Source organism: Passer domesticus, chromosome 18 (assembly GCF_036417665.1).
Source record: "Passer domesticus isolate bPasDom1 chromosome 18, bPasDom1.hap1, whole genome shotgun sequence".
NCBI lineage: Eukaryota > Metazoa > Chordata > Aves > Passeriformes > Passeridae > Passer > Passer domesticus.
In genome coordinates this window covers 1,567,429-1,582,688 of record NC_087491.1, presented here as the reverse complement: position 1 = coordinate 1,582,688, position 15,260 = coordinate 1,567,429, and the positions used below count along the sequence as shown (strand labels likewise).

At 52.8% G+C, this 15,260-nt stretch overlaps 1 protein-coding gene across 1 annotated transcript; it reads right to left on the bottom strand.

The window, feature by feature from the left end:
• Nucleotides 1–8,936: 8,936 nt before the first annotated feature.
• On the bottom strand, nucleotides 8,937–11,757 carry LOC135283352 (olfactory receptor 10A4-like). Its single transcript, XM_064394063.1, has 3 exons — nucleotides 11,317–11,757; nucleotides 10,933–11,103; nucleotides 8,937–9,140 (listed from the first exon to the last, which is right to left on the bottom strand). The coding sequence occupies exons 1-3, from the start codon at nucleotides 11,755–11,757 to the stop codon at nucleotides 8,937–8,939; spliced, it is 816 nt and encodes a 271-aa protein (XP_064250133.1).
• Nucleotides 11,758–15,260: the final 3,503 nt, after the last annotated feature.

The window sequence follows — 15,260 nt, the reverse complement described above, 5'->3', positions numbered from 1 at the left end:
AGTTTGATTAGATATCCCTTTATGGCTGACAATCAGTCAGACCCTGTCCCTACCCCACCATTTCCCCCATCCAAGCTCTGGCACTCAGAGCAGCCTTGTGCAAATCTGAGCTCCCTCCAGCCCAGGCCGCACCTGCAGCTTTCAGCTCCTTGGCTCCAAGTCCCACCTGCTTTCCTTGGAGAAGGAGCTGCCCGAGACACAGAGGGATGTTCGTTGATTGTCAGCCAACAAAGCCAAGGGAAGACACAGCTCCATCCAATGCAGAAGTCATTCTTCTCCCTGGCTCTGCCCTGCCCCTGATTCCCACAGCCTGTCCTGTTTCCTTCATTCCTCCTTTACCAGGCACTGTCTGGGACAAGAGAGCTCTGCTCTGGCTATGGAGCGAGGTCCAAGTGCAGCCAGTGGATTGGGAACCACAACTCATCAGGTTTGTGTGAATTGTGGGACCAGGAATTGGTGAGACTCAGAGGCACAGAAAGATTTCTGTTCATGGCAAACAAAAAATGTGAACATGATAAAATTTAAGAAACATCAAAACCCTTCATTCAGTTTCTTGTGACATCCCAGCAACATCTGACATGTCCACCATCCACACTGGATTGCCATACAGGAAGGATTTTAGACAAAGACATAAAAAGTGGTGATAGAAAAGATAAAGCTACAACTAAGATGCTGACTAAGGTGTTATTTCAACTTCTGAAAGATTGGGCAATTCCCTGATGCTCAAATCATTAAGCCAATCAAGGACGACACATTGGAATGAGCAGAGAGCATCTGGAGGAAGACTTCTGGGAGCAAGGTGAAGGACAAGGATCCAGCTGCTCTAAATGAAGAGATATCCTTAGACATGGCCATTTCAAAAGGAGAGCTAGAAACACCTGAAGGAGGGGGTCGTGAAATATTAGAGTGAATGATGTTCGTGGCAAAGGTAGAGGGGAAGACCCGTATTTCTCCTCTTGCCATAAGTAGAAGAATCCAGTAGAATCAGGAAATTTCTTTTCCTGGAGGGAAAACTTGGCCATTTCTTAAAAGTACTCAAATGACCCAGATAATAAAGATTTGCTTGTATATTATGAAATGTACAAGTATTAAAACCAGTGCCCCTTTCCAGGCAGACATCAGCTGTGTGCCCATGAACAGGCAGTGCCACTTGTGCCCTGAGGTGCCCAGCTGGGATTGGATCTCTCCGAGAGCACCTGAGGGAGAGCAGAGCAATTTGCAAGCTGCAGGTCCCTGACAGACCTGCAGGGCTCTTGTCCCATCAACATCTGCTCTGCTCCAGTTTGAAACAGGGCCCAGCATGGTGCCGGGATCATCAGAGAGCTGAGGTGTGTGCTGGAATTCAATGCCCTCCCCATCCTGCAGCAGCCCTGCATTTCCCTGCTCCAGCCTTGGTCTCCAGCACAGCCATGGAGGCTCTTTGGGCTCCTGACTGTTCCTGCAGCCCCCAAGGGCAGCTGAGCTCTGCCTGTGGCACAGTCAGCCCTGGCCAGCGCAGGCCATGCTCAGCAATTGCTTGTGTGTGCCTGGCCTTGCTGTCAGCCCCGGCAGCGGCTGCGTGGCCCCTTGGTGGCCCTGTGCTGGCCCAGCCATGGCAGCCCAGTCCCTGTGCAGGCCCAGCCCAGGCCAGGAGCATTGCGGCTGGGAACGGCCCCTGTGCCGTGGTGCCCACAGCAGCCTTGGGGCTCTGTGCCCCATGGCCTCCCTGCTGGGCAGCCTCTGCCAGCTCCTGCACAGCCCCTGGCACCTGTGGGCCTGCACAGACAGCCCTGCCCTGGGCTCTGCCAGCCTCTGGGCCAGCAGAGAGGCCGGCCAGGGCTGGCCATGGCCGGGAACAGGCCCTGAGCCCCGCAGGAGGATGGAGCTGGGCCACAGCCAAACTCAGCCCAGGGCAAAGCTGGGCTCAAGCAGCCAGGGCTGCCAAGGGCTGGGGACAGAGGCTGGTGGTGACAAATGTTCTGGGCCCCCTCCCTGCTCTGTCCATGCCCCCAAGGGCACAGAGCAGCCTCCTCTCTGGGGCACTTGCCTGTTTTCAGTGCCTGGCACAGGCGCTGGCCCTGCCCCATAAGGCCTGGCCTGAGTCCTGCCCCTGCACGCTCAGTCAGGCTGAGATGGACACTGATGGTTTCTGTGGCAGGCTCTCTGAGCCCAGCCCAGCTCCCTGCAAGCTCTGCCAGCTGCCCTGAGCTCTGGGCAGCACCAAGGGCCTCTCCCCAGCCCAGCCCAGCCCAGCCGGCTCTGGCCCCACAGCTCTGCTCAGGCCAGGCTGCTCTGGCCACTGGCCTCACAGCCTCAGCCCCTGGCAAGGGCACATCAGCAGCTGCAGCTCACACAGGACTCAGCCCCAGCCATGGGGGAAGGTGCTGAACCAAGGCCAAAGGAGGCTCCCTGGCTGCCCTGCTCCCCTCTGGCTGAGATGCTGAGAGCTCTGCAGCCCCTGCTGCCATCCCATGTGCCCAGGGCAGCACAAGGGCCCTGGCCTTGGGGCCCTCAAGAGCTACTCCAGGCCCTGGGCCCATCCCAAAGCTGGGGTAGCCACAAAGCTGTGCCCATTGCTGTTCATTGCTTCTCTGATGGGGATGGATCCTCAGCCACTTGGAGGCTGATGATGAATTTTACTCCTCCAGTGGCCTGTTCTTTCTTGAGTTCCTCAGTTCAGGAATTAATTGAGAAAGGTTCATAAACATTTGTTTAAAACACCTGAACAAGAAAAGCCCCTGAGAATTATTTAAGTTTTCATTTGTTCTATGGTTAATTAGGTTCATTTCAGAAGTGTATTCAAAATGAATATATGGTATTGAAAACAATGTAGAGAGAACAGTTTTGTCCTGTTTTCCTTTCCTGTTTATACACTGATATCAGAACTCTCCACTTGATATTGAGTCCCAGCTCCTTCTAATGGGGTCTGAATAGATATGAAAATCAAGACCCATCATGGCTGGCAACCAAGAACACTTTGCCCCACCCTCTCCCCGCCGTGTCCCTTATCCAGCCCCTGGCACTCCTATGGATCAGGAATGGTGTGGCAAGCAGGACCAGGGCAGTGATTCTTCCCCTATGCTCAGCACTGGTTGGGCAGCACCTCGAGTGCTGTGTCCAGTTCTGCAGACCCCAATTAAGGAAGGACATGCAGGGGCTGGAGCGTGTCCAGGGGAGGGCAACAAGGCTTGGGAGGGGTCTGGAACATAAGTCCTGGAACACAAGTCCTTTTAACACAATGTCCTTAGGTGAGGGTTTGTTTATCCTGGAGAAGAGGAGGCTCAGGGGAGACCTCATGACTCTGTCCAACTCCCTTACAGGAGGGTGCAGCCTGGCGGGGATCAGGCTCTTCTCCAAGGGAACAGTGACAGGACAAGACAACCTAGGTACAGCCTTCAGTTGCACCAGGGGACATTTAGGCTGGACATTAGGAAACGTTCTTCACAAAAGGGGTGACTGGGCATTGGAATAAGCTGCCCAGGGAGGTGAGTGAGTCACCTCCTGCAAGTGTTTAAGGAAAGACTGGATGTGCCATTCAGTGCCATGGTCTGGGTGACAAGGTGGTGTTGGGTCCCAGGTTGGACTAGATGCTCTCCAAGGTATTTTCCAGCCTGGTTGATTCTCTGATGATTGTGACACTGCAGGGCCCTGGGGAAGCAAGGGGCCATTGTGACACTGCTGGGCCTGGTGGCACTAAGAGGACCATGGTGGCACTGTGTGCGACATGGCAGCACAGAGCCAAGGGGCCACTGTGACCCTGTGGGGCTGAAGGGAAGCAAGGAGTCCATTGTGACAGTCTGGGTCCTGGTGGAACCACAGAGGCCACTGTGACACTGCGGGGCCTTGTTGAACCAAGGGGCCATTGTGCCACTGCAGAACCAAGGAGACCCTTGGGAGAGCCTGGGGACAATGGAATCAAGGGGCCATTGCTCCATTGCAAGGACTCTGGGAACTGAGGAAACAATAGTGACGCTGTTGTGTCCCATGGAAACAAAGGTCCCTTGTGACACTGCAGGACACAAGGATCCAAGGGACTTTGTGACACCAAGGGGTCCCCGGGAACCAAATGGACATTGTGAAACTGATTGGCCTCATAAATCATAGAGACCATTGGGACACTCTGGGGCCTCATGAGACCACGGTGACACCAAGTTGGCTGGGGGGTGTTGATCTGCTGGAGGGTAGGACCCGGGACAGGCTGGATCCAAGGCCCAAATCCAACAAGGTGAGGTTTAACAAGTCCAAGTGCCGGGTCCTGCACTTTGGCCACAACAATTCCTGCAGCGCCCCAGGCTGGGGACAGAGTGGCTGGACAGCAGCCAGGCAGAAAGGGACCGGCAGGGATTGATGGACAGTAGGCTGGACATGAGGCAGCAGTGTGCCCAGGTGGCTGAGAAGGCCAATGGCTCCTGGCCTGGATCAGGAATGGTGTGGCCAGCAGGAGCAGGGCAGTGATTCTTCCCCTGTGCTCAGCATTGGTTGGGCAGAACCTTGGGTGCTATGTCCAGTCCTGGGCCCCCCAATTTAAGAAGGACATGGAGGGGCTGGAACATGTCCAGAGAAGGGCAACAAGGCTGGTGAGGGGTCTGGAGCACAAGTCCTGTGAGAAGTGGCTGAGGGAGCTGGGGTTGTTTATCCTGGAGGAGGTTCAGGGAGACAAGGCGGTGTCAGGGCACAGGTTGGACTTGATGATCTCCAAGGTCTTTTCAAGCCTTGCAGATTCTGGGATTCTCTGAAACCACCCTTGGAGCAGTTGCAGGATGAGTCCTGAGACTCCTCTTCAGAAGCTCCAGCAGCCCAGGTGCCTCAGCTTCTCCTGCCAGCCCCAAAGCCCATCCTGTCAGTCCTGCAGAGCCTCTGCAGCTCCTCCTCATTGCCCAGAACAGGGAGCCCCACAGGCAGACACAGCAGCCCAGATGTGCCCCCTGGCCTGGGGTGTCTCTGGCAAGGGAGCAGCACGAGGCACTGCAGGAGCCTGCAGACAATTCCTGCAGCACTTGGAGGATGGTCCTGCAGCCCAAGGGACGTTCCCATGGTGCAAAGTCAGGAACTGGAATGGGAAGTGGGGCCAGAGAGGAAAGGGCAAACAGGGATGGGCTGTTTGCAGGGGAGGGAACAGGGGTAGGCAATAGGAAGAAATTTGTAGCAGGAATGGAAAAAGAAAGCAAAGGTGAAGCAAAGAAAATGCTTGGGGCAGTTTGGGGGTGGCTGCCATGCAGCCCTAGCTCTGAGCAACAGCGTCTGCAGTGGGACAGGAAACTCCCAGCTGATGGGAACAAACTTTCTGGCTGACTGCAGAGGCCAGGACAAAGCTGAGTGCTTTCCCAGCCCTTGCTGGCCCCAGGGGCTGATGCCATTTGTGCTGCCTCAGGTTCATGTCCCCACAGCAACAGCATGGGGGTGCTCCTGCCTGCTCTGTGCAATGCAAACAGGGGCTCCTGAGCCATCGCTGCTGCGTCTGTGCCTGCAAGGACGCAGCACCTGTGTGAGCTGGGGGAGAGGCCAGGGCTGCAGAGGGGGGATGTTGTTGGCAGCTCCATGAGGACGCTCTGGGACGCTGCCCTGGGCTGTGCAGAGCACTGGGGATGGATCAGCCCCTGCTCTGTTGCTCCTTCCCATCTCCCCCAGGGCCCTTGCAGAGCCCCAGCCATGCTGTTTGCCCCCAGCCTGCCCACGGCCAGTCTGGGGCTGCTCACCCTGGGGCTTTTCTGTGCTGAGCATTGGCCTGGGTGTGTTCTGGAGAGAGCCTGGGCAAGGAGCCTGGAGCTCCCAGGGTCTGGCCTGAGGCGTCAGCGCTGCCCCAGCAGTGCCCATGGCCTGTCCCTGCTGCAGCCCTGGCACTGCCACCCCCAGGACTGTGCCTGGCCCCGAGAGCACTCAGGCTCTGCAGCAACACCAGGGCCAGCAGGGCAGCGGGGCAGGGCCACGGCAGCAGCACTGGCAACACCAAGTGCTGCTGCTGCTGCTGGGCACAGATGCTGGGCCAGCACTGCTCTGCCCCCAGCTCTGCACACAGACATTGCTGCTGCAGCTCCAGAGATGGCAAGAATAGAGGGATCTTCGGAGAAAACTCTGCTGGGAGATCCTTTATTTCTTTTAAAGCCACCAAGAGTGGAGACCCTCACGGACACAGTCTGTGGCCACAGAGAAAAAAAAATGAGAAATGGCACAAACAATAACATTTATTTGTGAACAATATGAAAAAGCTGAAGGAAAGTGAAAAACACCCCACAACCAAGCTAACAAGAAGTATCAAAGCTGACATTAAGTACAAGTGATGTGCAGAAATAGGCAGCAGTTTAATCTTTCTGAATGCATCCAGGCATCAGTCCCCACACTGCAGCCTTAAGCTGCTGGTTCCTCAGGCTGTAGATGAGGGGGTTCAGGGCTGGAGGCACAGCCGAGTACAGAACTGACAGGGCCAGATCCAGGGAAGGGGAGGACACGAAGGGGGGCTTTAGGTAGGCAAACATTGCAGTGCTGAGGAACAGGGAGACCACAGCTAGGTGAGGGAGGCAGGTGGAAAAGGCTTTGTGCCATCTCTGCTCAGAAGGGATCCTCAGCACAGCCCTGAAGATCTGCACATAGGAGAAAACAATGAACACAAAAAAACCAAATATTAAACTGACACTAAATGCAATGAGCCCCAGTTCCCTGAGGTAGGATTTGGAGCAGGTAACTGAATAGCGTCTCTGAGGAGAAAATTCCACAGGTACCGCTATTTGGTCAGCAGTCAAGGCCAGACAGACCAAGGCAGTCCCGTCTGTAATATTGGGACCACAGCTCATCAGGTTTGTGTCCTTGGCAGTCAGTCAGTCTCTGGGGTGGATCCTGTGGAACATCCTTTGGTGGAGGCTGTGGCTCCAGGTGGGCTGGGCAGATACCGGGGGACAGGGACCCTGCTGGGCATGAACAGCATTGGACTTGTTGGGAGAAGCTGTGAGGGGGAGCTGGGGTGGTGTGAGCAACCCAGTGACCTCACACAGCCCTCCTGGGATGTCACACAGCCCCTCAGTGATGTCACAGCCCATTCTGTAGTGTCACACAGGTGGTCTCTGATGTCACAGCCTGCTCTGTGGTGTCATAGTTTGCTCTGTGATGTCAGACCTCTGCCCTGTGATGTCACAGCTGGCTCTGTGGTGTCACAGAGGTGGCTTATTATGTCATACCTTGTTCATGACCTCACATCTCTGATGTCTGTGAACCCACTCTGTGATGTCATAGCCCACTCTGTGAACTCATGTTGCCAGATGATCAATTGTCTACACCAGGTGAGCTGAGACCTGGAGCTTGTTCTCCAAAACCCCAGGCCTATGGAAACCACACAATGCCCATTGTGTGAGAAGGGGAACTGGGAGTTCACCAGCCTCAGTGTCCTGCCAGCTCAGCCATGCCCACTGGAACATTGGGTCCACAACCACCAGGAACCACCAGAGAGGCCCCCAGGACAGAAGAACACATGGGTGAAGGGGAGGGGAAATATGTTAATGATTTTGGGGAAATGATTATCGTATGTGTGTTTAGTTCAGGACAATCAATGAATATGTGTGCAATATACAGAAAAGAAACAGAAACTTTCCTGTACTCAGCATGCACAACTTTGGGAGGAGCTATCCCCCGTGCATCCAGCTGAATAAAGAATGCTGCTTCTTCATATTACATTGGTGTTAAGGAGTTTTCTGTTTTACCAAATTGTTGGTAACACTCCCACTGACAAGGAAAGCTCTGTCTCCTGCTGTTCACAAACAGAGAAGGGCTGGTGGCAGATGTGGGGATCAGAGGCTGCTGGGGGCACAGTGACCATGAAATAATCAAGTTTTCAGTGTTCTGGGAAGGAAGGAGGGGCAGCAACAAAACTTCTACACTGGAATTAGGTAGGGCAGACTTTGGCCTATTTAGGATGCAGATTTGGAGAGTACCGAATCAGGTACTGATTTTTTAAGGGAAACAGCCTTAGAAACAAAGAGGTCCAGGAAGGATGGACACACTTCAAGAAAGTAATTTTAAGGGGGAATGAGCAGCCTGTCCCAGTGTGGCAAAAGATGAGCTAGTGAGGAAAATGACTGGCCTGGCTGCCCATGGAGTTTTTGTGGGAACTCAGACAGAAAAGGACCAGCAACTCAGTAGGTGTTTAAGGATGTCATTAGGTCATGAAGAAAGAAAAGGAAAGAGTAGAAAGCTCAATTAGAACTTAATCTGGTGGCTTCTGAAAAAAAAAAAAAAAAAAAGTTAAAAAAAACTATAGCAAAAGGACAGGGAAGGAGAAACTCTACTGTTTATTGGATGCAGGGGAGAATATAGGAACTAAAGATAAGGAAATGGCTGAGCTGCTTAACAACTTGTTTGTCTCAATTTTCAATATTAGGACAGGTTGTCCTCAGGACAAGTGTTCCCCTGATCTGGTAGATGGGCACAAGGAGCAGAACAGCCCCCTGCAATCCAGGAGGAAGCAGCTGGTGGGTGACCTGCTGAGCCACTCAGGTGCTCATAGGTCTCTCCAGGGCCAGATGGGATCCTTCCAAGGGGGATGACGGGGCTGGTGGATGAGCTCCCTAAGCTGCTCTCCATCATTTACCATCAGTCCTGGCTCAGCAGGGAGGTGCCAGTGTGAGCCCATCCCAAGAAGGGCTGGAAGGAGGATCTGGGGAACTCCAGGCCTGTCAGCCTGACCTTAGTGCCTGGCAAGGTTATGGAACAGATCACCTTGTGTGCCATCACAGGGCACCCACAGGATGGCTGAGGGATCAGAGCCAGCCACCATGGATTTATGGATGGAAGGTCCTGCCTGACCAACCTGGTCTTTCCTTTTATGACCAGGTGACCAGCCTGTGGATGCAGGAAAGGCTGTGGATGTTGTGTGCCTGGAATTCAGCAAGGCCTTTGGCACTGTCTCTGACAGCATTCCCTGGAAAAGCTGCAGCCCACAGCTTGGGCAGGTTCCCTCCTCACTGGGAGATTTAAGAGCTGGCTGGAGGCTGGGCCCAGAGAGTGGTGGGGATGGTGCTGCACCCAGCTGGTGTCCAGTCACTGGTGCTGTCCCCCAGGGATCTGTGTTGGGCCCAGTCCTGTTTAATATCTTCACTGATTATCTGGGTGAGGGGATCGAGTCCGCCCTTCACAAATTTGCAGATGACAGCAAGCTGGATGAGAGTGTGGATCTGCTGGAGGGCAGGACAGGAAGACACAGCCTTAAGCTGCACCAGGGGAGGTTTAGGCTGGACAGTAGGAAAAAATTCTTCACAGAAAGGGTGATTGGGCATTGGAATGGGCAGGCCTGGGGGGAGGTGGCAGAGTCACTGTCCCTCTCCAGTGGCACTTAGTGGCATGGTCTGGGTGACAAGGCAGTATTAGGGTGTTGGTGGGACTTGTGGATCCCACAGGTCTTTTCCAGCCTATTTGATCCTGTCATTTTCTGATGATTGGGACACCCTGGGGAAGCAAGGGGCCATTGTTACACTGCAGGGCTTCGTGGAACTAAGAGGACCATGATGCCCCTGCAGCATAGAACCAGGGGTCCATTGTGGTGCTGTGGGGCCAAATGAAACCAGGGAGTCCATTGTGACATTCTGGGTCCTCATGGAACCACAGAGGACATTGTGACACTACAACACCATGTGCAACGAAGAGGTTTCACCATTTTGATACTGAGAAACCAAGAAGACCATTGGGAGACTCCAGGGCCCACTGGAACCAAGGGGCCGTTCTGACACTGCGGGGCCTCATGGAACCAAGGGGACATTGTGACACTTCGGGATCCTGTGTAACCAAGGATCCACTGTGACACAATTGGACTTCAAAGGATCTGGAAGACACTTGTGTGGCCACTGTGTGACCTTGTAGAAACAAGGAGTCCATTGTGACACTGAGGGGACTTGTGGAACCACAGAGACCATTGTGACAGTGTGGGACCTCATGTACCCACAGGGCCATTGTGACACCCTGGGGCCCCATGGAACCAAGGGGCCACTGTGAAACTGCGGCACCAACGAGAACATTGTGACACTGTGAAGTCCCATGGAAACAATGAGTCCTTTGTCATATTCTGGGGCCCCATGGAACCAAGGAGAGCATTGTTGCTCTGCATGGTCTCATTGAAACAAGGAGACTAATGTGACAGTGCAGGGCCTGGTGTAACCTAAGGGCCATTATGACACTGAGAGGCCACATGGAGCCAAGAACATCTTTGCAGATGACACCATGCTGGGAGTGAGTGTTGATCTGCTGGAGGGTAGGAGGGCTCTGCACAGGACCCTGGAACAGCCTGGATCCAGGGGCCAAATCCAACAAGGTGAGGTTGAACAAGTCCAAGTGCCGGGTACTGCATTTTGGCCACAACAACCCCTGCAGCGCTACAGGCTGGGGACAGAGTGGCTGGACAGCAGCCAGGCAGAAAGGGACCTGCAGGGACTGATGGACAGCAGGCTGGACATGAGGCAGCAGTGTGCCCAGGTGGCCAAGAAGGCCAGTGGCTCCTGGCCTGGATCAGGAATGGTGTGGCCAGCAGGAGCAGGGCAGTTGTGCCAGCACTGATCTGCCCCCAGCTCTGCACACAGACATTGCTGCTGCAGCTCCAGGGAAGGCAACAAAAGGGCATCTCTGCAGAAAACTTTGCTGGGAGATCCTTTAGTTCCTTTAAAGCCCCCAAGAGCACAGCCCCTCATTGACATAGTCTGTGGCCACAGGCAAGTTGAAGAGAAACAAACTTAGAAATGGCACAAACAATGACATTTCTTTGTGGACAATATGAAAAAAATTAAAAAGGAAAAGAACATCCAAAATGAAATGAACAAAAAGAATCAAAGGTGATTTTTATTACAAGTGATTTGCAGAAATTGGCCAGCAGTTTAATGTTCCTGAAAGCATCCAGTCATCAGGGTCCACACTTCAGCCTTGAGCTCCTGGTTCCGCAGGCTGTGGATGAGGGGGTTCAGGGCTGGAGGCACCACCGAGTACAGAACTGAACAGGGCCAGATCCAGGGATGGGGAGGAGATGGAGGGAGGCTTCAGATGAGCAAAAATGACAGTGCTGAAAAACACGGAGACCACAGCGAGGTGAGGAAGGCAGGGGGAAAAGGCTTTGTGCCATCCCTGCTCAGAGGGGATCCTCAGCACAGCCCTGAAGATCTGCACACAGGAGAAAACAATGAACACAAAACAACAAAATTCTAAACAGGCACTAGCAGCAAGAAGCCCAAGTTTCCTGAGTTTGGAGTGTGAGCAGGACAGCTTGAGGATTGCCGGGATTTCACAGAAGAACTGGCCCAGGGCATTGCCTTTGCAAAGGGGCAGGGAAAATGTATTGGCTGTGTGCAGCATTGACTAGAGAAAAGCACTGGCCCAGGCAGCTGCTGCCATGTGGGCACAAGCTCTGCTGCCCAGGAGGGTCCCGTAGTGCAGGGCTTTGCAGATGAACACGTAGCAGTCGTAGCACATGATGGTCAGGAGGAAATACTCTGCTGAGATGAAGAAATACAAAAGAAAAAGCTGAGCAGCACATCCTTTGTAGGAGATGGTCCTTGTGTCGCAGAGGGAATTGTGCATGGCTTTGGGGACAGTGGTGCAGATGGAGCCCAGGTCGCTGAGGGCCAGGTTGAGCAGGAAGAAGAACATGGGCGTGTGCAGGTGGTGGCCACAGGCTACGGTGCTGATGATGAGTGTGTTGCCCAGGAGGGCAGCCAGGGAGATGCCCAGCAAGAGGCAGAAGTGCAGGAGCTGCAGGTGCCGCGTGTCTGCCAATGCCAGCAGGAGGAAGTGCCTGATGGAGCTGCTGTTGGACATTTGTGCTGTCTTGGCATGGGGATCTGTAAATAAAATAATCATGGAATACTTAGATTAGGAGAGGACTTTAAATATCCCAGCACAGCTTGGGGGCACTTTCCCCCCTCTGCCTGCCCAGGGCTCTGCTGCCTGGAGCTGTCCCTGCCAGCAGCTGCTTCCCTGCGCTCAGGGCTGGGCCCTACCAGTGCTGCCCTGTGGGCTCAGTTCTGTCCTGCAGACCCCTCCCAGCTCTGGCAATGCTCAGGGAGAGCTTGGGCTCTGCAGGCTCTGATGGCAATGTCAGAGCAACCATGAAGAGGCTGGAAAAGTGACACTGATGCTGCCTGTAAGTGGCCCTGTGCTCATTTCTGCATGGTTTATTGACATCTGATATAATTTTTTTTCTTCCTCAACCTGAAGTGAGAGATGAATATCTATGTGCAATTTCCCATTCAGGCAAGCCAAAGCAGTAGTTTAAAACAGCAGGATTTTCCCTTTTATGCAGCCCCTGCTTTGCTGTGCTCCCAGTATAATTTACTCAGAAATGTTCTGGAATTAAATGTCATGTTGGGAGCACTCCTGAACAATGCAACATCCTCACCACACAAGAAGAACACTTCCAAGTCTTACCAGCCGACTGCTCCTATCCAGATCTTGCTCCCAGTGCTGGGAGCAGCTGCCAGGGCTGGCTGAGAGCTGTCCCTGGCAGGCAGCAGAGTCCCTGGCCCAGCACAGCGCCCTGGGCTGCAGGAGCCTGCTCTGCAGGACAGCCCTGGGCACCCCTGGCTGCTCTGCACAAGAGAGAATCAGAGAATGTACTCACAGGGTCTGTAGGCATTGGGATGTTCCAGATTTAGGAGATCACTCCAGGACCTGCAGCTGCATTGTCCTGCAGCCAGAGGTTCCTGTGTCAAGGGCTGGCAGTGATTCTGCCCCAGGCACTTCTCAGCACCTTCCCAGCCCTGACTGATTGAAGCTCTCTGTGCCTCTGGGCTGTGCCCGGCGTGGCTGCAGGCAGTGCCCCAGCCCTGCTGGGCTGGCAGAAGAGCTGCTCATCAAGAGAAATGTGATTTTGAAGCTCTTCTTGCTTGCCAGGAGCTGCCTCTGTGCCAGGAGCCCAGCCCAGCTCAGCAGACACAGCACCAGGACTTGAATGACGCTCTGGTGTTGAGAGCTTTGTAACAAGTTAGCTCCGAGCTAAAGCTCACAGTGAGATTAATTTGACCAAGATAGAAAATGAGGGAGTTGCCATCCCAATTAAACTGTGTCCTTGGCCCACGGATGAAGTAATGCACAGACACAGGTGGTGGAGCAAATTGCCTGGGAAAGTGGAATAGTTATACTAAAACCAGCATGTAGTTAGCTGATAGCTAGTTAGCCAATGGTGAGCTGGGATTTTGCACTATGCATGAGCTAATTAAAGGGTGTATAATAATCGGTGATTCGGGAATAAAGACGAGACTTGTCGATCATCATATGGTGAGCAAGTCTTCCTTCTCCATCAAATGGCTGACCCCGACGTCGACCGTAAGACGACTACGGACGGACACGGCTGCCACGGATGGGGAAGGAGGAGCGGGTCCTTCTGAAGCAAGGGGGGGACGGCAAACGAACCACTGCGTTCGCGGCCCTAGGAGTCATATAGGTGGTCCTAGCCTACGTGCTGCCGAAGTCTGAAAAGCCTTGCAACAGCGCTGATTAGAAATGGAAAGCAGCATATGATTTATTTACTTGCTTTTTAAAAAAGCGTCAGGTTAAGGACATAGACTTGCAGAAAGAGCTCCCACAGTTGTTAGCTTACGGGTATGCACAAGGAGTTTCTCAAGATCCTTGTACAGTACGTGAGTTAACAGAGTGGCGTAAGTTTGGGACCAGGAGGGCGGTTATGCGCGCCGCGGGAGAGCCCGGGGCAGACGCGGCGGCGAGAACGCGTGTGGTGGCGGCGGCATGCTCGGTGCCGGCGGCGCTCCCAGCAGTGCGGCGGCGGAGCGGACCGAGCGCTGCGGCAACCGCATGCTCGGTGCCGGCGGCGGTTACGTGCACCGCGGGTCCAGTGACACGCACGGTGACAAAAACTCGCATGGCAGCTGTCCATGGGGAAAGTGCACAGATCGCGAGGGGGGTGCCGGCCAGGGCTAAGCCAGCCAAAGCGACACGCGGCAGCCGAATACGCGGCAGCGATAAGCGCAGTGCCGGTGGTAGCGGCGGCGGACGCACACCAATAAAGCAAAACTCGAAAGCTGGAACTAGGAGGGCTTTTTCACTTTTTGCAAGCGCATAAAAGCACCAGCGGTGTGGGACATGCTCCCGCTGGCTGCGGGTGCTGGCGCAGAGCCAGGGAGAACCAGCCCGAGCGGAAATCCAGGCAGAGCGGAGCCCAAACGAGATCAGGGCTGCGCGGGTCCGGGCGAGAGCGTTCCTTTCCGCACCCCCGGGATAGCGCAGACTGAGGCTGTGCAAGCAGGCGGAGACGGGCACGAGCAGACATTCATCAAAGCACCGCCCTGTCACAGCTCCCTAGCAACCACAGCAACCAGCCCATCGCAACAATTCAAACAAGTGTCTGAGAAAAACCAAGTCAGGAATTTTCTTCAAGGTCAGGATAGAAAACTTCCGAAAATTCACACAGTGTTTCAACCAGATGTTATACGGGGCATTTCACCCAACTGTTCCACAGACTTTACAATTAGTTTACCAGTTTTTTTGTAAATGTGTTTGCTTTTTGAAAAATGATTGAGTATTTGGGTTTGATGGCTTTAAGCTTGATGACTTTATTACCTTTCCCTTGCCTGAGGCGAGAACAACCTTTTAGGGGGCAGAGTCTAAGTAAACTTCCTAGTTTCTGTTTGGACTACATATAAGAAGATATAAACTGTAATATTTCTGTATACTATGGGCTTTATAGTCTTTGCTCTCTTCTATTCATTAAGAGATGGCATTAGATAAATGGATGTAAATGTGCTAATTATTTTGTACTGTCCTTATTTTAAGTGAAATTATTTGTGTTTAAGATTATCTGTCATCTTTCTCAGTTTTGTTTTAAAATATCTATCCAAGATTCAAAGTTTTAAGAATTATTTATATTAAGTTTATAAACTTTGTTATTTTTAGTTTTTGTAAGTAATGCTGATAGATAGTGATTGCTGTTAATACTAGATGAATACTTTGGGAAGGTTGTCTTAACCCCTTCAAGCACTTCTTGTTAGGGAGTTTTCAGATTTTTGTGATAAGAATTATTATTAAGGTATTGTTGTAGTATTTGCAGCTAGCTTTCATGTGTTTTTCTATTTTTTTGTGTGATCACCTGCAAGACACGTGTCTCTTCAGGATCCTGTCTTTTTATTTCCTAACTATTTAGATGTTTTTGAGGGTTTTTATCCAAATTGCCAGTTTTGTAGTTTTTTTAATTATTATTACAGGAATACTCCAGCAGAGAATTCAAGAATTTTGCTGTGTTTGAAAAATCTCTGTCTTGACAGAAACTTCAGAAGGATTCAATTATTTGCTGGTTTATTGGTTTGTAA

What these genes read in the sequence shown, in the direction of transcription:
- LOC135283352 (XM_064394063.1), bottom strand. Translation starts at nt 11,757, where the DNA reads ATGTCCAACAGCAGCTCCATCAGGCACTTCCTCCTGCTGGCATTGGCA. An exon ending in ACATGGCAGCAGCTGCCTGG is followed by an intron (nt 11,104 to 11,316) that starts GCCAGTGCTTTT and finishes TCCTGTGTGCAG; the next exon opens with ATCTTCAGGGCTGTGCTGAG. An exon ending in ATCTGGCCCTGTTCAGTTCT is followed by an intron (nt 9,141 to 10,932) that starts GTACTCGGTGGT and finishes CCTGCCCTCCAG; the next exon opens with CAGATCCACACTCTCATCCA.